Genomic DNA, 22,340 nt, shown 5'->3' with positions numbered 1-22,340 from the left:
AATCCTCTCCTTCCCTCTTCCTTCAAGAAGCAACTCAAGGACTGCTTTCATGAAGGCTTTCTTGATTCCCTCTAATTGCTAATGGAGATCCCTCCCAAACAACTTTGTTAAATACTTTACTTGGATCTACTTTTTTAATATCTATTCTGCATGTACTTATACATGTGATCCCTGTCTTCCTCATAAGAATTTAAGCTCCTTTTAAGTAGAGATTGTTTCAATTTTTTGGATTTGTGCTCCCAGTGCCCAGTGCAGTGACTGGCACACATTAGACGCTTAATAAATGCTTGCCAATTGAGGGATTGAAAGCACATTTATTTACAAGAACAGTGATTTGCCAAAGGACAACTTTCTTCCACAGATCTTGAGTACACTGGGCATGGTACACATGGATATACCACACAGAGGTGGAAACATCCTGGGAAGAAGAATTCAAAGAGCACTGCTGAGGCTAGAGCCTGGGTCCTGAGAAGACCTCCATTGGGCCCAAGAAATGGGATTCTCCTGGGTGGGGTCAACATCTTCACCCTTCAAATCTTTCAAACTCTTCTTGTCCTTAGGGCACTATTTGCTGGACACTCTCATGGCAGTGTCTCAAGTGTCAGCCTCCAAAGGGGAGGTTTCACGTCTTCACCTCGCTCATAGCCTCCATAAGCCGAGCACTATTTGTCACAGCTGTTGTCAAAAAAATGAATCTATATCCTGAGGAGACAAAAGCAGGGGGGAACATGCTTGCACCTAGGCAGTGCTGCTGAGAGGCTGATACAGAAGCCATTCAGCTTCAAAGATGCAGATCAGATAGTGGACAATTTTTTTTTCAACATATGACAAATACCATCCTTTGGTAAAATGTTTTATACAAGGATACAGCAATCCATCCTTAATTACACCCTACTCTTACTGAAACAAGTCTTCCTGATGTACCTGATTAAAGGAAATAATCTTGCTCTTTTCCTCAGTTCTTTTCTTTATAATTCCCTGTCTTCAAATGATACTATTATACCCATTGGTAGGGATATTTTTTAAATGGTCTGACTTTTCTCAACTACTGATCAAATTTGTTTTTATTTCAAGTCTCTTACCTCTTTCTCTGCCCAAGAAACGGAGGGCTGATATCTCAGAGAAGGTGCATCCACCCAGAAAAACCACGAGAACAAGACGCAGAGAGTCACTGGGAGCGTTTTCTTCAGGTATCATGTCTATGAGAAAAAGCAGCTCAGTTTCAATGTTTCATTATGTCCCAGTCCCCTACATTTATGGCTTTCATCTCTATTCAGTCTGGCTTCTATTTCTAAGTTCTCCTTACCTGTGACTGCAAATTCATTGCTGTTGAGTAACCGAACAACCTCCTCAAGGCCCAGCCAGCCTCTTCGCTCTAATACCTAGTGAGATTTCAGGTTGGATTTCAGTTAATAAAATGAAGATCTCACCTTCAAGACTTTTGTGTCTCTGCTAGTAACCAATCGATCAGCATGGAGCTTGAAAGGCACAAAGAGCAAGAGGGGTCAGAAATGGCTTTAAGATCAAAATACAGAAGAGTGGAAAGGACAAAGTCTCACCTGTTCAATGATGCGGCAGCTGAGTGGTATGTAGGCTCCACTGAAGACATATGCCATGTCCCGTGGCACTTTCAAGTCATACTCACTGTCCCCACGTGGAATCTACACTGGGCATATAGTGGCACATCAGGCAAGTGATAAATCAGCCCATGCCTCCCCCAGCCAGTTTGGAATTTATTCCAAGAAAAGGAATTTATTTTGAAATTCCATGAGGGCTGTGTCATTAACCAAAGATAGAAATTGAGCAATATTCTGAAGAAAACCCATAATCCAGGGTTAGTCAGTTTCTAAAACTTAGTGCATAGCTTTGACTATGTCCCTACTTAGGCCAGGGCTACCTAAAAACTACACTGTATCCCATTACTGGAATTTAGCAAAGACTGTCGATTGACTAGTCCTTGACTTTGTTATAAACAGTATTATTTTTCTTCCTCATTAGTATTCATATCACAACTACAGGGTCTCACAGAAGTAGTCATGATGACATGTCTGGAATTGGATACTGCTCGAGATGATGGTCCTAAAGCTAGAAAAGAACCCAAAGCTCATCAAGTTCAATACCCTCATTTTACAGATGAGCAAACTACGGCTCAGTCACACAGAGATCAGAGATATGATCTCAGACCTGTTGACTCCAGAGTGAGCTATCATACCATTCTGCCTGTAAGAGTATAGTCATTACCTTTCTGCTTACTAGGAAAGGGATTCCTCGGAAAATTCAACCTCCCCAGGAGAACTTAAGTAGAAAGGGGAATGTAGCCAGTTGCTACAGAATACCTGCTGGGTACACCTACTCTTTAAAATATATTTGCTCTTAACCAGTAGAGAAGACAAAATCAAGACATACTGACTCAGTGACTAAATAATAGACTAACTGGAGGTCTAGCATTATAAATGCTTTTCTTTCTCTGGGTCCATCCCTTTCTTGATCAATAATTCTGAATGAATCATTTAAAGTTTTTTGTGCATCTTAGTCATTATTTTATCCTTAAAGTTAAGCTAAAAATAAAGCTATAACACAGGGAGATATGATAATGAAAAAGACTGAAAATATCATATAAAATGAAAAATGCTCTAGAGCAGTACTCCCTAATTGCACTAAGGCAATTTATATCAATTCACAAAGCTTTTTGACCAAAACACAAACCTCCCCCACAACAACCTCTTCCTACCTTTTCCATCTATTCCTAGTCTCTCCCCCTAAATAATAAAGGCTGCTTCTTATCCTGTTCTGTGCCCTACCCCACATACTAGCTCTTTATCATTCTGAGCTGTAGAAGATTGAAAGAATTTAGATTTTACTATTACACTGCTTTATACATTTGTTCCTCCCTACCACCCAAGAATCCAAACCCAATTGACATACCAAGCCCAACTTTTTGCTGATGCCACGAAAATTGCTTCTCTTAGCCAAAGAACTGAAAGCATCAGTGAGTTTTCCTGGAGAAGAAAAATGAGCTAAATCTCATCCAGTGTTCCCAGATTAGGAGCACTGTCATGGATAATTCTAACCACAAGGATGTTATATTAAATAAGAGCTGAAGCAACTGTTTCTCCCCAGAAAGCAGAACTGGTCACTTCTCAAAGAGCCCTTGTAGCTCACAAGGAAGAAATGATAAAGAAACCAGAGTCTCAGAAATAAAAGCCTCAGAATCCCTCTAGTCCAATCTTTACTTGAACAGATAAGAATTCTAAAACACATGGCCTCTGCTTTGAAGGTCTCCAGTGAAGGGGAACCCACTCCCTCCCAAAGCTGCCAAATGATATTTGTGGATAGCTTTAATTTTTTGGAGGCTTCTTCTTAAAACTAAATCCAAATTTGCTTTTGTGAATTCTTGCCTAATACTGCTTCTTTTACCCTTTGAGACCATGAAGAATAAGTTTAATTCCTCTTTTAATGAACAGTTATCACAGTACCCCTTAGAAGTCTCTTCTCCAGAATAAATATCCAAAGTTCATTCAACCAGTTCTCACATGGTATAAACTTGAGGCCCTTTCCAGGCACTCTCTTGCTTATCAATATTCTTCCTAAAATATGGTACTTAGAACTATTAACAATACTCAAAATGGTCTGACCAGGGAAAAAGACAATGGGATTTACATTTTCCTGGATATGAGATGTCCTTTCTACCTTTTCCCCCAATTCTCTCTTTGTATACAGTAGCTGCTTCCCACTAAGCAATCACAATGAGATGAGGCCTAACAAAGACAGGGGTGATAGGAAAACCTTGGGACTGACTAAGTGGAGGATCACTCATTGAATAGCTATGGATCCAATACTTTTTTCTTCTTCCACTACAATACTGCTCATAACACTCAGACTGGATAGTCTGCTCTGGTATGCTAAAAAATGAAGAAACCAAGAGTCAGATAGTACTCACCTGCAGCTTTATCAGTCACCAATTTGCTCACTTTATTTTCTACTGCAGTAAGAGTATCTCCTGGAACCTGTTCTGTTAGCAGCCCTGTTCGACGCAGATTAGAGAAGGTCAACAGGTGCTCAGACCCATAGCTCTGGAAGAAATGGAATCCAACCAGTATTTACTGAAAGGATTTATTTGTAGACACAAAGAATAACTTCTTTGCACTTTGTTATTTGTACCCAGTTAGGCACTATAGAGGAAATATGACATAGTACTTGCCCTCAAGGAGCTTTTTTTTTTTTTTTTTTTTTTTAAAGGAGCTTTTCAGAGATGTGATTTCCACTTATAAAAACAAAAAAGACATAAAATAGGGAAGTAAGAAAGTGAATATAATCAGGTGTCAAGTGCATAGCATAAGAACTATGAATGGTGAGAAATGAAGAAAAGTGAAGATTAGCCAAGCTTAGAATTACCACAGAAGTCTATGAATCAAGTAGGACTTGAAGGAAACTCCTATTACCACCCTACTAAAGCCAGGAAGTGCTGGAGTCTCCAAAGGTTAAGAAATCTATAATGGATCGGACAGAGTAGGCTCTCTCAGCATTGGGCATACATTATGAGTTACATCATATGAACAAAATGCCTAGTATGATGAGTTTTGAGTCACTTAAAAGGCCACTGCTATACACTCATTTCAGGTTCATTACACAGTGAGAACTAGACCAGGAAATGATTATAGAGAACAAGATTAAAGTGGGGAATAAGAAGGGATCCTTTCAACTAACTTTCTCCAAAATGCATACTAACACCTCCTTCCCCGCCCCCCAGTCTCTTAAAATTCTATTCTAGTCTTCACCTGAAGATACTGGCTTTTCAGAGAGCGGTAATCTTTGGGCACCAAACCTATGGATGAAGAAGATAGTGTAAATTAGTTAAACTGGTTTCAACAAAGGATCCTGTAATACATAGTCTATGAACTGATCTTAAGCCAAAAAAAAAATTTTCAATATATCATTAATACTGTTTTATACTCATAAGTTATTAATTAATTTTCAAATTTATGACAGCCTGACTAATCCTTTCTTCTGAAGGATGAAGTATATCTTCTATGAGATCAAAGAAAGCAGCCAGCATGCAGAATACTAAATTATAAAGGAGCTGAACGAGTAGGAGTAAAACCAATGAGGGTAGAATAAATACTGTTATACTTGAAATCAGAAGGACTTGGATTTGAATCCAGCCAGCCATAAGATAGATCCTGGACAAATCATGTAAGTTTTCTGTATCTTAGTTTGCACCATCTGAGGATTTTCTGTAGAAAGCCACTAAGGTCTCTTCTACCTCTAAACCAAAGGTCTTACAATTATTAGGGTAGGAATTGGAAAGGGGGTGAGGAGGAGAAAGGGAAGAGGTCAAGGAGAGAAGAAGCTTAAGAATTTCTTCCTTCATTTAACATATACTTTAACATATTTAACATGTATTGAACTACCTGCCATCTAGGGGAGGTAGTGGGGGGAAGGAGAGGAAAAGTTGGAACAGAAGGCTTTGCCAGGGTCAATGTTGAAAAATTACTCATGCTTATGTTTTGTCAATAAAAAAGCTATAATAATAATAATTTTTTAAAAAATAATTTCCTCCTTCAAAACTTATAAGAAAGAGATTAATAACCATCTGTCTAACTTGATTTAGGTACACTCTTGCTTCAGACAAATGACCTCCTAATAGCCATTCTGACTTTATGATTAATGACAAACTACACAAAAATGTGCCTTGAAAAGCCCTGTAAAAATTTAAGAGACTAAGATCATTTGATTATGATCTCCAAATGCCTAACCCAAAGAAGGCAATGAGCAAGTCATTATTTGTTGAACTGAATTGAAAGGGCTTTCTTGTCTGTCTCTTTTTTTAGCATTTAATAATATTTTATTACATGTAAAGACAGTTTTCTATGTTCCTTTTTGTAAAATTTTTGAGTTCCAAATTTTCTCTCTCCCTCCTTTACCTCCCTCATCTTCAAAACAGCAGGTAATCTGATATAAGTACACACACACACACAAAATCATTTTGAACATTTTCATATTAGTCAGATTGTAAAAGAAAAATCAGAACGAAAGGGAAAAAACCAAGAGAAAGATAAAGCAGACAAACAAGCAAAAAAGGTGAAGAATATTACACTTTGATGTGCATTCAGTCACCATAGAGCTCTCTCTGAATATGGATGGCAATTTATTTATTTTTTAGATAAAAGCTTTTTATTTTTCAAAATATGTGCAAAGATAGTGTTCAACATTCACCCTTACAAAACACTGTGTTCCTTATTTTTCTTCTTCCCTTTCCTCTCCCCCTTCCCCTAAACAGCAAGTAACCCAATCTAGGTTAAACTAAATATATTTCCACATTTATACATATAGTGCTTTCTTAAGGAGAGCGTGATCACTTGTTTTCACTTTATATGGAGGGAAGAGGAAATCAGATTCAAATGCAGGAAAAGTGACTTAAGAGTATAATAATGAAATTACTACTGATAAAGACATTAGAACAAATTATCATGAAAGGCTGTGGAATTTCCTCTCTTCAAAATCCTTATGAAATACATCAGTTTTCTCACTTTTCCTGAGACATAATTTTCTATAAAACCTTGCTGGAAGTGAGGGTGGAGACAAGATGACTGCTAGAATTTCCATTTCAAACGATGCAATTTACTGTTATCTTTCAGAGGCTGAAATGGGGTAGTAATCTAGGGCAAAAAAACTAGGATCCAGTGATCCTAAAAGTTCTATTCACATCAAGATTTTGCATTTTCAAGTAAAGTATTAACTGCAATTACAGAACAATGTCCTGTTTTTCTGCACATTCTCCATAAATTTAAGGATGAATAAGACCAATCATGACCAATCACGTCTGGAGAAGAAAGGATAACAGATTCATAACCTAAGAGAGCTCATTTGGGAACTGGTCAATTGTAAAAGTCTTAGAGGAAGTTCTCCAGCAGCAAATGGGATGGATTTCTTCTGGAAAATTTATCAAGACATTGCTAAGAATTACATAAGATGTGAAGGTACAGGTGGATACATTGAGATTTTTGCGACTGCTGTAAGAGACACATCAGAGCCAGAGATCACATATCAACGAATTGTGGTTCTACTGTCAGCGTGATGTTTTGTATTTTATTTCCCAGGGTATTAATATCTATCTTCAGAAGTCCTCCACTTTTACCAACCTATTATTTAATTCCTGGGATTACTTACCATTCTCAGTGATGGAAAGGAGACACATGAGACGGAGACTTTCAATAGGTGATACCTGCAAGGCAAAACAAACAATCAATAAGAATTTAAATCTCATAATGCTTTTCTCCATTCCTTTCTGCCTATGGCAAATTATACTTCTAACAAAACAAGTCTTGCTGCCTTGTCTCCTGGACTCACCTGGCGGTCAATGTGCTCCTCAATATAGCTTGTGCTCTCACGGATGTTGAATCCTTCTAGCAGTGCTAGGAGGAATTGGAGAGTATTACTTTGGATTTAGGGAAACTGTGCCTGTTACACTTGCAGGATCCCCTCTGTGATTGCTCAATGCTGAGAAGAGTCAACTCAGACAAAAGAGTTCACAGGGCTTGTAGCAGGGGTCAATGCCAGCATCAGCTAGAAAGAGGTATAACAAAAGAACAAGAGACTCCAGAGAGAGTAGTAGTTTATGGAAAACATGTTATGAGAGCAGAAAAAAGAAAAGCAGACTGGCAAAAATATTAGAGTCACCATGTTCAGTCTTGATCAGCTCCTGGAAATCTTGCTTGGTTTTCTTCTTCATGATAGACTCACAGGCTCCAATATCTAGAGATGGGACAAACTGGAAGTTAGATCATCCCTAAAATCAGAATAATAACTTCTTTTCTACTTAGAAGGCCACAATTCTGTGAGACAACATTTGGAACTACTTTCTCCTTTAGTGCAAATAAATCCCTCAATTCCTCATGTTCTTGGAAAAACCAGGTATTTGGTTCCATGCAGCCCTCTCTCCATCTGGGACCTACGTAAACTCAGCAGTCGGTGCTCTTGCTTCAGACCCTTGAGCTCCTGGGAGACAAAGTTCTTCATCTGCTTGATATCCATGCTGCGCCGGCGCTGGGGAGAGGGGCTCAAGTCAGTGACAATTCTCTGGTACTCTGTGGTAAATAAGGCAACTCCTATACTTCCATTTCCTCCACTTTAAAACCATAGCATCACAGAATGTGAGAATTTTGAAAGAGTTTAATTATTATTTAGTTCAACTTCTTCATTAACAAATGAGGAAAATAACGTTTTGGTCATGTATACTTATTGTGTATCTAATTTATATTTTAATGTACTTAACATCTACTGGTCATCCTGCCATCTGGGGGTGGGGGTGGGGGGTAAGAGGTGAAAAAATGGAACAAGAGGTTTGGCAATTGTTAATGCTGTAAAGTTACCCATGCATATAACCTGTAAATAAAAGGCTATTTTAAAAAAAACAAAAAAAAAAAAACAAATGAGGAAACTTAAGCACAGGCAATGACTACCTACAGTCTCTTAGTAGCAACACTAACATTAGAATCTAGGGCTTTTAATTGCTGGGTCAGTAATCTTTCCATTATGTTACAATGCTTGCAGGGAAGATGGGGGGTTCATATAATATCACTAATGCAAAGTAAATGAAGTAGCTTTAGGGGGTGACTTTGGGGAGGGATTAGAGACCTAGTGGATTGGGACCTCACATCATACTGTGCCTGCAGGTTCCGGGCCTTCTGGCTCAAGAAGCCAAAGACATTGGAGAAATGCTCATTACGAATCTCATTAAACACCTGTGGAAACACCAGCATTAGGTCAGGACTGCAGAACCATATCCTCTAATTCTCCCACCCAATTTGATCAAGGTCATAAAGCCCCACTCCTAGATGTAACAAAACACTCATCTTATCCAAAAATGCAGAGAGATCACATAGTATCTATCAATCAACAGGTATTTATTGAATATCTGCTATATTTTAGTTACCAACACTGTGGTATGCCTCTTTGATATGGACCAGCCCGCTATCCCACAGCTTTTGAATTCAGACAGTGTCCCAGTTTCCCAAGAACCACACTCTAACCTTATCCTGGGCATTAAGCAGAACTTTGAGGCTCTTGTCAGAGGATGTGACATCTGGACCAAAGTCAACACTCCCTATGGAAGTAAAAGAGAAGGTCACCAGTACCTTCATTGACTTTGAAATCACCTTGTATCAAAGGACCTACTTGTACAAAGGTATTTATTTTAACTCTTTTTGTGGTGGTCAAGAATTGGAAATCAAGGGGATGTCTTATTAGTTGGGGAATGATTGAACAAACTGAGGTTCATCATTTTGATGGAATACTATTGTGGTATAAGAAATGACAAGTATAAACAGTATCAAAGGTCTTTCAAAATGAGCTGATGTTGAAGGAAGCAATGTATAGTTTAAAGAGGAAGATTTTATTGTTTTGTTTTTTCACTCATGTTAGGTGAAACAAATGGGTCAAAAGAAGTATGTGTGTAAGAACTATAGCTTGGAGTATTAGAGTAGATGGGATGATGATCACTGAAAACAGAGAGAATAAAAAGCTACTGAGTTCTTAAAAAAATGACAAGTATGATGATTTCAGAAAAACCTTAAAAGATTTACATGAACTGATGGAAGGCGAATTGAGCAGAACCAGAAGAGCATTATATATAATAATAGCAATATTTTGTAAAGATCAGCTAAATGACTTATCATTCTCAGAAATACAATGATCTAAAGGACTCATGATGAAAATGCTATATACCTGCAGAGAAAGAACTAGAAGTGCAAATTGAAGCATACTATTTTCACTCTTTCCTTTTTTTTTTTTTTTTTTTTGGAGGAGAAGGAGGGTTCAAGTTTTCTTCCACAAAATGATGAATATGGAAATGTTTTACATGATTGCAAATGAATTACCTAAATAAGATTGCTCACCACCTCATAGAAGGAAGAGAGGAGGAAAAGCGAGAATGAAATCAAAATTATTTTTTAAAAAAGTTAAAATTTATTATTACATATACCTGAGGAAAAAAAATAATTACTTTAAAAATCACTTTTCTGGACTTCTGGCCAAGATGGCAGTGAGGAGGCACACAGCTGTGTAAGCTCCATGATTTCTCTCAGAATTCATTTCATGACAAGCCTCTGAATTAATGCTTGCCTGAAAAAAACCCACAAATAGTTACCAAGAGAAGACATCCTTGAGATTCGCCAGGAAAGGTCTGTTTTTGCTCGAGAGTGGGACGGTTTTAGATCGGGCACAGGCTAAGGGCAGACAGTGGCATCAAGAGTTCGGCAGGCAGCTCACTGCCGAGCAGACCGGAGGGGGTTGGGGTGTGATCTCAGCCGTCTCTGCGGGGAGAGCTTCACCACAGGATTGGATACTTTGCCCTGGCAGCAAGTCAGTAGCCCAGCAGAGAAGCTAAAAACACCGGGGGTGAAGAATATAACCCCAAACAGCTGGAATTTCTCTGGACCTGGCCACTCCTCCCGCACAGCGTCTCAGCACGCTCTCAGAGTCTCAGAGCACAGGCACAGCACAGTCCTGATAGTGCCTCGCTGCTGACCCCTCAGTCTGTAGAGGAAGCTCGGTAATGCCACTCAGCCCCTCCCCCCAAAAAAGCAGATTCCATTTAGGGTTTTTTTCCTTTTTTTTCTTTGCTAGTTTGTCTCTGATTCTTCTCGGACAAAATGAGCAAAAAATTGAAAAGGACCTTAACAATTGACAGCTTTTATACGGACAGAGCAGACTCTAAACCCTGAGGAGACTAAAAGCAGAGTGTCTCCAGGTGAATCCCCACAGGAGGAGATCATCTGTTCCTCAGCACAGATGAATCTCATAGAAGAAATTTAAAAGGCTCTCACAAGAGAGTGAGAAGAAAAATGGGAAAAGGAGAGGGAGGCTTGGCAAGAGAGTCTGGAGAAGTCATCCCACTCATTTAAAGACAGAGTGGATAAAGAAATCAAATCCTTGAAAAATAAGATTAGTGAACTGGAAACAGAAAATAGTTCTCTAAAAAACAAAATTGGCGAAATGGAAAAAAATTCCATACAACAAAACAACTCAATTGGACAATTAGAAAAAGATATAAAAAAAGTGACTGAAGAAAATACTTCCTTGAAAATCAGAATCAAACAAATGGAATTGCATGACTTGAGGAGACAAGAAGAATCAGTTAAGCAAAACCAAAAAAATCAAACAATGGAGAAAAATGTGAAATACCTTCTTGGGAAAACAACAGACCTGGAAAACAGGTCTAGCAGAGACAATCTGAGAATTATTGGACTCCTAAAAAAAATGATGAAAAAAAGAGCCTGGACATTATTTTCCAGGAAATTATCAAAGAGAACTGCCCAGAAGTCATAGAAAGAGAGGGTAAAATAGACATTGAAAGGATTACTCGATCACCTACTGAAAGGGATTCTAAAATAAAAACACAATGAAATATAGTGGCCAAATCCCAGAACCCCCAAATGAAGGAAAAAATACTCCAAGCGTCTAGAAAAACCCAATTCAAATATTGAGGAGCCACAATAAGGATCACCCAAGATCTAGCAGCATCCACATTAAAAGATCAAAGGGCCTGGAATATGATATTCTGAAAGGCTAAGGAACTCGGTATGCAACCAAAAATTACTTACCCAGCCAGAATAAGCATCTTTTTCCAGGGAAGAAGATGGACATTCAACAAAATAAATGAATTTCATCTATTTCTGATGAAAAAACCAGAACTTAACAAAAAGTTTGATCTACAAATATAGAACTCAAGAGAAACCTAAAAAGGTAAAAGAAATCTTGGGAACTATATTTCTGCTGTAAAGATGTATAAAGAATACATGTATACCTTGTTCTAGAAACTAGAGGTGGAAAGGACATTGTACCAGAAAAAGGGTAAAGTGGGGTACTACATCTCATGAAGAGGCAAAGGAAACCTATTATATCTGAGAGAAAGAATGGAGGGGGATGAATATAGTGTGTATCTTACTGCCATCAGAATTGGCTTTAAGAGAAAAGTTTTAGACATATTCAATTTATGGTGAAACTTCTCCCACCTCATTTTAAAGTGAGAAGGGAAAAGTGAAAAGGGAAAGGATAAGCTAAGCGGAAGGGAATACAGAAACTGTAAGAGAAAGGAGTAAGATAGGGGGAGGAACTCTAAGACTGGGGGGGAGGGATAGTAAAAAGGGAGGGCTGTGAGAAGCAAGTAATGCTCACAAGTTTAATACTGGGAAGGGAGGTAAGGGGGAAAGAAGGGAGAAAAGCATAAACAGGGGTTAACAAGATGGCAAGTAATACAGAATTGGTAATTTTAACCATAAATGTGAACGGGTAAACTCCCCATAAAGAGGAAGCGGTTAGCAGAATGGATTAAAAGCCAGAATCCTACAATATGTTGTTTACAGGAAACACACCTGAAGCAGGGAGATACATGCAGAGTAAAGGTAAAAGGTGGGAGCAAAATCTACTATGCTTCAGGTGAAGTAAATAAAGCAGGGGTAGCCATCCTGATCTCAGATCAAGCAAAAGCAAAAAACTGATCTAATTAAAAGAGATGGGAAGGGCACTATATCTTGCTAAAGGGTAGCATAGATAATGAAGCATTATCAATATTAAACATATATGCACCAAGTGGTATAGCATCTAAATTCTTAAAAGAAAAATTAAGAGAGCTGCAAGAAGAAATAGACAGCAAAACTATAAATAGTGGGAGATCTCAACCTTGCACCCTCAGAATTAGATAAATCAAACTACAAAATAAATAAGAAAGAAGTCAAAGAGGTAAATAGAATACTAGAAAAGTTAGATATGATAGATCTCTGGAGAAATGAAGACAGGAATACACTTTCTTTTCAGCAGTTCATGGAACCTATACAAAAATAGACCATATATTAGGACATAAAAACCTCAAACTCAAATGCAATAAGGCAGAAATAGTAAATGCATCCTTTTCAGACCACAATGCAATAAAAATTACATTCAACAAAAAGCCAGGGGAAAGCAGACCAAAAAATAATTGGAAACTAAATAATCTCATACTAAAGAATGATTGGGTGAAACAGCAAATCATAGACATAATTAACAACTTCACCCAAGAAAATGACAATAATGAGACATCATACCAAATGTGTGGATGCAGCCAAAGTGGTAATATAGGGAAATTCTACATCTCTAGAGGCCTACTTGCATAAAATAGAGAAAGAGGTCAACAAATTGGGCTTGCAACTAAAAATGCTAGAAAAGGAACAAATTAAAAATCCCCATTCAAACACTAAACTTGAAATTCTAAAAATAAAAGGAGAGATCAATAAAATTGAAAGTAAAAAACTATTGAATTAATTAATAAAACTAAGAGTTGGTTCTATGAAAAAACCAACAAAATAGACAAACCCTTAGTAAATCTGATTTAAAAAAGGAAAGAGGAAAATCAAATTGTTAGTCTTAAAAATGAAAAGGGAGAACTCGCCACTAACGAAGAGGAAATTAGAGCAATAATTAGGAATTACTTTGCCCAACTTTATGCCAATAAATTCGACAACTTAAATGAAATGGAAGAATACCTTCAAAAATATAGCTTGCCCAGATTAACAGAGGAAGAAGTAAATATCCTAAACAGTCCCATCTTAGAAAAAGAAATAGAACAAGCTATTAACCAACTCCCTAAGAAAAAATCCCCAGGACCAGATGGATTTACATGTGAATTCTACCAAACATTTAAAGAACAATTAACTCCAATGCTATATAAACTATTTGAAAAAATAGGGATTGAAGGAGTCCTACCAAACTCCTTTTACGACACAGACATGGTACTGATACCTAAACCAGGTAGGCTGAAAACAGAGAAAGAAAATTATAGACCAATCTCCCTAATGAATATTGATGCTAAAATCTTAAATAAAATATTAGCAAAAAGATTACAGAAAATCATCCCCAGGATAATACACTATGACCAAGTAGGATTTATACCAGGAATGCAGGGCTGGTTCAATATTAGGAAAACTATTAGCATAATTGACTATATCAATAACCAAACTAACAAAAACCATATGATCATCTCAATAGATGCAGAAAAAGCATTTGATAAAATCCAACATCCATTCCTAATAAAAACACTTGAGAGTATAGGAATAAATGGACTTTTTCTTAAAATAGTCAGGAGCATATATTTAAAACCATCAGTAAGCATCATATGCAATGGGGAAAAACTGGAACCTTTCCCAGTAAGATCTGGAGTGAAGCAAGGTTGCCCACTATCACCATTATTATTCAATATTGTATTAGAAACACTAGCCTCGGCAATAAGAGTCGAGAAAGAGATTAAAGGAATTAGAGTAGGCAATGAGGAAACCAAACTATCACTCTTTGCAGATGATATGATGGTATACTTAGAGAACCCCAGAGATTCTACTAAAAAGCTATTAGAAATAATTCATAACTTTAGCAAAGTTGCATCTGTTATTAAATCTTATAGCGCAATACTATTCCATCATAATCACATGCCACAATTTATTCTTCCATTCCTCAATTGATGGACATCTCTTCAATTTGGAAATCCTTGCTCTCAAAAAAGAGCAGCTAAAAATATTTTTGCCTATATAGTCCTTCCCCCCCATTTGTGGATACATACTTAGTAGAGCATTAAATCAAAGGTTATGCATGGTTTTATACTCATTTTGGCATAGTTCCAAATTGTTCTACAGAATGGATCACAATTCCTCCATTAACACATTTATGTCTCATTTTTTTCCCACATCCTAACCATTATTTGTTATTTTCTTTTTCTGTTCCATTAGCTAATGTAATAAGTATGAGGTAGTATCTCAAAATTGTTTTAATTTGCATTTCACCAATCAGTAATGAGTTAGAGCATCTTTATATGGCTTAAGATAGCTTTCATTATTTCTTTAAAAAAAAATAAAATTCATATCTTTTGCTAATTTATCAGTTGTGGAATGACTTTTATTTTTATAAATGTGACTCAGTTCTCTATGGTTGAGAGATGAGGCCTCTATCATAGAAACTTGCTTTAAATGTTTTTTCATATCACTATGAATTTGTGGCACATTTATTCTGTTCCCTGACCAATATATTGCTTTATTGCAAAAAAAAAAAAAAAAAAAAAAAAAGAGAGAGAGAACTATTCGGTTCTGCACACATATATTGTATCTAGGATATACTGCAACATATTTTATATATATAGGACAGCTTGCCATCTAGGGGAAGGGGTGGAGGGAGAGAGGGGAAAAATCGGAACAGAAGTGAGTGCAAGAGATAATGTTGTAAAAAAATTACCCTGGCATGGATTCTGTTAATAAAAAGTTATTATAATTAAAAAAAATGCTCTTTTAAGGATAAAATCATTGAAAAAAAATCACTTTTCTGCTCTAATTCTTCACTGAAACAAGGACAGCCAGAGATGTTAGTACTGTACTAAAAACTAGGAGTTGTTGAAAGTTCCTAAAATTTTCCAGAAATCAATGAATGTGCAAGTTCCTGGTAGAATGACTTTTCCATTCTCATTAGGAAGCAGAGGAGCAATTAACACTTACCACACTTGATTCGGAAGGTGTCATCCACCAGCCCCTCGTATACTACTTGGGAGCAGAGTGCTGTCACAAAGTCTACATCTGAAAGTAAAATTCATGAAGGAGAGAGGTTTTTCAGAAAGTACTCTTCCACAATGACTTCTTCTTAAAGTCACTGTTTCAGCACCAAATCAATACCAAGTTTATCTGCTTGACCAAGTCCTCAATATTCCTATGCAAAACTGAAATTCACATGGCTAAATCTGATTTTGCTATCCTTTCTTCCAGTCTCACATCTTTCATTCAAAAAAGTGGGTAAACTAAGTACCTACCTCTATCCAGAAGAAAAATGTGCCCAATTTCTGGTTTCCGGCCTTTTACCTCACCTTCCTCTTCCTCTTCCAGTTCCCTCCACATCTCGTACACCATCTATTCAAAGCCCAAGATGTCTTCAGACTTATGTTCATGCTACCAAACCCTAATGCAGTGACTAGCATCAGGGTCCAAAAGACCTATGGCTTAGCCCCTTGTGGAGATCTTGCAGTCCTGGGGGTAAGAGCTCATACTATTAATCCATTCCATCTCCTTCTATGCTGGATAACACCATACTCCATAAATATATGGAGGACAACATAATGATGATGAACCATAGACAGAGATTGTAACCCAAATGGTCTTGCAACCGCCAACCTCTGGCTTAGCATAAGTCAGTTCTCATCTCTGAGGAAGTGCTTCAGAGCATGGAGTAAAAGTTAAGACATAGCAGAAGTCCTGAATGACCAACAGTGGACATAGAACCAACAAAGATAAAGAGTAAAAGAACAATGAGGAAAGAAGGGCTTTGAAAAGCGGCTCTCACCTTGGCACATCGGCCAATTCCATAGCAGTTTGCAAAAGGTCCATAGAGATTGCTGAGAAGGTGCAGGGCTTGGGCCACAGTATTAATCCAACGCTGGTTTCCCTCCTACAAAGGACACATGAATCATAAGGATAAATGGAGTGATGATTTCTTTGGCTCAGGATCTGGTTCTGTAATACATCACTATTACTTGAGAGACTGTTAGTTTTAATATATCCCTATTCAACAAAGCAAAGCCTACAAAAACGTTGAAAAAACCCTAACAGATTGGTTTTTAGACAAAGTTCAAATATCCAATCTGTGTTGATATTCTTCAATGATAGATTATAGGCAAAAATTAGACAAAAAAAAAAAAAAAATCTTAGTTCTGTTGCCTTAAGCCTTGTACCCTATACCCCAGGATTTGCATTTACCAGGAAATAGTCTCTGAAGAATTCAGGCAGTTCCATGCTGAGGAGATCCACATCAAGAGGCAGCAAGGAAAAGGCCCACTCATCACAGCTCACATCTGTGGGTATGGATAACAGCAGCCAACTATAAAGAGGGACAATACTGGCAACAGCAGTCTTTAAGCCATTCATAATAGCTCATTACTCAGAAGGCTTAAAGTTCACAAAGCATTTTTGTCCGAATAACACTGTGAAGCAGTCAGAAATGAATTACCATTCTCATTTAACAGATGAAGGAACCAAGACACAGAGATGGCTTTCCCAGAGTCACATAATTAAGGAACATTGGACCTGAGAACTGAATCCAAATTTCCCAACTCTGAAATTGGTGCTGATCTAGCAGTTCTCAAACTTTTTAGTCTCAGGACCCCTCTTTACTCTTAAAAATTGTTAAGGCTCTCAAAGAGCTTTTATTTACGAGGGTTATTATAACTATTTATCATATTTATTATTATATCTATTTATCATATTCAAAATTAAAACTTTAATTTTATATTAATAATTTTATTTTCAAAACAAAAAAAATTAGAGAAATGTGGCACTGCTACAACTTTTTGCAAATCTCTTTAATATCCACTTTAACAGAACACAGCTGAATTCTTATATCTGTTTCTGCCTTCAATCTGTCGTATATGTTTTTTGGTTGAAGTACAAGAAGAAATCTAGCCTCGCACAGATATGTAGTTGAAAAAAAAGATAAATAATTTTGGTGTTATTATGAAAATAATTTTCACCTCCCTAATCCCCTGAAAGGGCCTGAGGGACCTCTGGGGTCCATGGACCCAATACTTTGAGAATTGTTGATCCAGTACAACCCCTTACTTTAAAGAAAAAGGAACCAAAACCCAAAGAAATCAAGCTACTTGTCTAAGAGCCCAAGCTGGTAAGTAGATGAGCCACAATTTAAACCTATATTCTCTGAAAATCCAGTGTTCTTTTCACTACTCCATGCTTCCTCTCTACTATACAATGCCATTCCTACTTTGTGATTCTCTATCCCTTCAGCCTACTGGCAACAGAGCAGAGATAGTTTTTATGATAGACATGCTTGGCCAACAGTTTTTTTTCTCATTTTCTATGCCTTCCTGAGTCACTTCCATCATCTCTCACCTCCATAAATTCCCTCTTCCTCAAGTACCATCTCACATGCATAGAACTGAAAAAGAAAGAAAAACCAAGTTAATCTCCCCACATTGTCTTCTATTTTCATTTTTCTCTATAAACTTAAGAGGTAACATAGTTTAGTGAAATGAAAGCTGGATCCCACTTCTGATTCTGATTAGCTTGTCTAGTAATACTTTTTAGATGAGATGGTAATGTAGGGAGATAGCTGCTGCTCCCATATCCCTTTCTAGCCCCCAATCCTACCTCCTTTTGTTCGTGGTCTCTATACTCACCTTCTGTGGGCTAAAGATCACTTTGTATCTTCGAGTTCGACCAGCCATTTTGTCAGTATTGACAAGGTCTGGAAAGAGAAGGAAGCCATAGTCTTTATCAACAGTATTTAGTTTAGGAAAAACGGTAATGGCAGGTAGAAAGGACCTGGAAGAGACAGGGAAGTCAGCTTTTTTCTAGCCATTATCAACTAAATCACATCTCTTCACAACAAAGGTCCCTTGTACAAGGTCAACCAATCTTACTCATCCTCAGTTCAATCTTAGCAACCCACTTTATACTCACTTGCAATGTATCGCATGTTCCTGATTCGGGGCCGAACAAGGAAGCATAACCTGAGGAGAAATAAAGATATGAGAAAAGGAATGTCAATGACAAAATCAGGAAATTTGTAAAAAACTAAGAAGTGTCCTTATTCTTGAACTATTTGGTCCATCCTAAGATGATCTACTGTCATGATATAGGTACTTTTCCAGCTGTCTTGGCACTTCACAATCCACTGTCCAATGAAAGCCTATGCTTCATTAAAAGTTATTTACTAGTGCCTTTGTACTATGCTAGATACCCTGGACGAGACAAAGAAGCTCCTGACCTTAAAATCATAAAGTTCAAGAAATGCCATGAGGCAGTTTATTATTGAATGCCAAATTAGAGGCATAAACAAGTATTATTGTTTTCATGGACAAAAGAGATTACTGGGGACCTGAGCAAAGTCTCAAAGAGTAGGTAGGATCTGGAGATACAGGGAATCGTTAAACAGTTTTGAGCAGATTAATGACATGGTGAAAGTTATGTTTTAGAAAATATAGATAGGAACTATGTCCAAAGGGCTATAAAACTGTGCATGCCCTTTGACCCAACAGTGTCATTACAGAATCTGTGTCCCAAGGAAATCATAAAGGAGGGAAAAGGACTCACATGTGCAAAAATATTTGTAGCAGTTCTTTGTGTGGTAGCAAAGAAGTAGAAAATGAGCAGATGCCCAAATTTGGGGAATGGCTGAACAAGTTGTGGTTTATGAAGGTAATGGAATATGATTGTTCTATAAAAAATGATGAACAAGCTGATTTTAGAAAGGCCTGAAAAAATTTATAGGAACTGATGCTGAGTGAAACAAGCAGAACCTGGAATACATTATATACAATAATAGCAAGAATATGCAATGATCAAGTATGAAAGGTTTGGTTATTCTCAGTGGTTCAATGATCCAAAGCCATCCCATTAGACTTTGGGCAGGAAAGGCTATCTGCATCCAGAAAAAGAACTAAAGAGACTGAATCAATACATGCTATGTTCACTTCTTTTTTCTGTTTTTTTTTTCTCTCCCATAGTTTTTCCCTTTTGTTCTGATTTTTCCCTCCCAACATAATTCATAAAGTAATGTGTATTAAAAATAAATTTAGTACAATTAAAAAACCCACAAATCTAATTTCCTAAGGATATTGTCGGAAGAAAAACAAGAATCATTTGTACAAAAATTTATATTGAAGAATTTTTTATAATATGAAAATTTCATATGTAACTCATGTGTTCAGCTGTTGAGGGATAGTGGAATGTATCGTGATAAAGAAATATAATGTAATATTATTGTAACATAAAAATGAAAATAAAAATATTTAGATAATTAGGGTAATCTGGATAAGCAAGTTAAAAGGCTATAGTAATAAGTTAGGCATGAAATGATGCAGGATTAGCCATATATAAGAATCAGGACAGTATAGCACGTTAGAATTGATGACTATAAGGTTATACATAAGATATTATTCTTGGTCTTGGTGCTGATTCCTAAATCAAATGGACATTTTCAGGGATTACCTCCAGTTGAAGTCAATTAAAATTGAGACAGACTGGATGGTGAAACTTACTGTTCACTGGTACTAAAGACAGGTTTGTTCTCCACCTTGTATAGTTTGTCCACTTCATGTTGCTATAGAAAGGATAGGATGAGAGAACTCATATGAAAAAACTTTGAAAAGTATATAATGTCATAAAAATGTAAGGTCTTGTAAAAAAAAAACTTTTAAGATATTGGTAACAAAATTTTACATTGTACTAAATATTCATTAACTAATATATTAAATTCAGCTATAGTGATGTACTAACTATAGTATAAATATATCATTTAAAAGAAAAGAGAAAAGGCTAATATGAAAGAACCTACAAGAGAATATTTGTACCTTGAGTATAGAAACATTGGCGATTCTATCCAAAGGGCTCATCAGATCTGCCTCAATAAATAAGTCCTTCTTCCCAGGAAGCTGAATTGGAAACAAATATTAATGAGTCTTTCAGGAGATCAGTGAGCTTATGATACATTTATTTAATACAAAGTCCTGTACTAGGCCCTGAAAATATGACAAAACCAAAAAGTTCCAAATGATGAGTAGTTTACATTTTATTTGGGAGAAAGAATATGTAAAAAAAAAAAAAAAAAAAAAAAGTATATATAATAATTTAAGGAGAGTCAGGATTTTCCTTATCGTACGGCACTTGAGTTGAGAAAGCAAAGGATTATAAGAGGCAGAGATAATTATAAACATTGTGGATTGTAAACATAAAGGCAGAGACACAATGTCAAATTACAGAGCAATTACTAAGTCAATTTAGGTCGAATGTAGAACTCTTCAAAGAGAATAATGAGGTAAATATAGACAGGTTGAGGGAATTCAGATTGTAACAGCCTTTAAGTAATATCCCAAGGAGATTATTCTGCTCAGGAGCACCCTTTAACAGTGGGCAGACGTTTCAGTTCTACTTTCCTAAGGCATAGTCTACTCTATCAATAGGGACTACTTACAATGACAAGCCCCGAGTTTTTTTCTTCCATCCCTAGTCAGATTTCCTTTGTACTGGGATACCCTTCTCCTCATCAGCTATTAAAACGTTCTATCTAAACAAACCTTCTGGGCCACTCTGGCCTGAAGCACTCTTACTTCCCTTAAACTCCCAGGACATGGGTTCGGAAGCACTCACAGGGTGCCGATAAGAGACCCCCTACGCTGCAGTTCTTTGGTTTACATTTTAGTACCACGGCCAGTCCCCTACGAGAATATGAACGCCTGTGACTTGTGACTCTTCCCTTGCCTGACACGAGGGGTCAGGGGGCAATTGCGGTTAAGGAATCAGAGGTAAACGTGAGGTTCTTATTTCTGTAAGGTCGCTCCAGAGCCCGGGTGGCTTCTGCTCCCCCGTGCCCATTGATTGCCCCCTCGGCGCCCGGCAACTGAGGGACAAGCGCAGGGAGGCGGAGAAGCATCAGGGAGCAGCCGGCTGCGCACTGACCTGCTCCAGCAGGTAGATGAGCTGGTCCCGGGCCAGTCTCTTGAGCATGGAGAAGTCGGGCAGCTCCGGGGCATCAGGCCGATGCGGAAAAGCCATGGCAGGGGTGCGCAGAGAGCCGAGCTGCGGTTCGGGCCCCAGCAGAGGCCGCCGGGAAGGAGAGCCGGGGCGCAGCCTCGGACTCTGGGGCAGATTCTCCCCCAAAGGGCCACCGGCCTCCGCCCCGAGCCCCTCCTCGCCACGCCGGGTCCCGAAAAGGCTCCACTCCGGACCAGCTGCGGCGCCTTCGCTCGGGAAACCGCTCAGTTTATTCAAGGGCAGACGCGCAAGCCTCCGCCCACTCACTGGAAGGAGCTGACTACTTGACCCCGTGCAAGGTAGCTTTCGCTATCAATCGCACGGGCGGAATGGAATCAGCAGGCCCGCTTCCGGGACACAACGGAAGTTCCCGTCACCTAGCAATCCCATCGCATCCGGAAAGGAAAAGACAACTAGAGAGAGGCGAGTGGTGGTAGCCAGAGTGGATGGTGACGTCAGAGGGGACGCTGAGCCCGCGGGGCTCGAGGGCAAGATCAGAAAGTATTAGACTTCCTCGCACCCCTTAGGAAGGAAAGCTTCTGCACTGCTGCGGGACGGGAGGAGGATTCTCAGACTACTCCAAGAGCTTCGACGAGTCCACTGCTCCCTGGCAGCGACCCTTCCATACCGACTGGCGCGGTCCACCTGCCCTATGGAAGACCAGCCCTGTGTATTGTAGAGGGTCCCTAAGCCCCTCCCCCGTACCTTGCTCCCGGGGACAGCCTGGATCTCAGCCTTTTCTTTTGATGCTGAAGCCTCCCCAGAATTGGAAAGCTGCGAGTGCTGGGAGAGTAC

The 22,340-nt window shown here is 38.2% G+C and overlaps 1 protein-coding gene across 1 annotated transcript; it reads right to left on the bottom strand.

Annotated features, from left to right (window-relative positions):
• Positions 1-294: 294 nt before the first annotated feature.
• Positions 295-21,925, bottom strand: VPS33B (VPS33B late endosome and lysosome associated). The gene is made up of 23 exons (XM_003755519.4): positions 21,471-21,925; positions 20,366-20,446; positions 20,054-20,115; positions 18,474-18,523; positions 18,191-18,258; positions 17,904-17,949; positions 16,758-16,852; positions 16,345-16,449; positions 15,818-15,914; positions 15,510-15,587; positions 9,033-9,106; positions 8,658-8,744; positions 7,956-8,046; positions 7,681-7,755; positions 7,351-7,415; positions 7,171-7,225; positions 4,779-4,825; positions 3,941-4,073; positions 2,926-2,999; positions 1,560-1,661; positions 1,307-1,382; positions 1,083-1,199; positions 295-702 (listed from the first exon to the last, which is right to left on the bottom strand). The coding sequence occupies exons 1-23, from the start codon at positions 21,564-21,566 to the stop codon at positions 623-625; spliced, it is 1,854 nt and encodes a 617-aa protein (XP_003755567.1). The 5' UTR covers positions 21,567-21,925; the 3' UTR covers positions 295-622.
• Positions 21,926-22,340: the final 415 nt, after the last annotated feature.

The sequence above is a fragment of the Sarcophilus harrisii genome, chromosome 2 (genome assembly GCF_902635505.1).
Source record: "Sarcophilus harrisii chromosome 2, mSarHar1.11, whole genome shotgun sequence".
In the NCBI taxonomy this organism is placed as follows: domain Eukaryota; kingdom Metazoa; phylum Chordata; class Mammalia; order Dasyuromorphia; family Dasyuridae; genus Sarcophilus; species Sarcophilus harrisii.
Note: the sequence above shows the minus strand (reverse complement) of the source record. Positions and strands in the feature narration are given on the sequence as shown.

What these genes read in the sequence shown, in the direction of transcription:
- VPS33B (XM_003755519.4), bottom strand. Translation starts at nt 21,566, where the DNA reads ATGGCTTTTCCGCATCGGCCTGATGCCCCGGAGCTGCCCGACTTCTCC. An exon ending in GGAAGAGGGAATTTATGGAG is followed by an intron (nt 16,853 to 17,903) that starts GTGAGAGATGAT and finishes CCATACCCACAG; the next exon opens with ATGTGAGCTGTGATGAGTGG. An exon ending in GAATTGGCCGATGTGCCAAG is followed by an intron (nt 15,915 to 16,344) that starts GTGAGAGCCGCT and finishes GGCTTTGAATAG; the next exon opens with ATGGTGTACGAGATGTGGAG.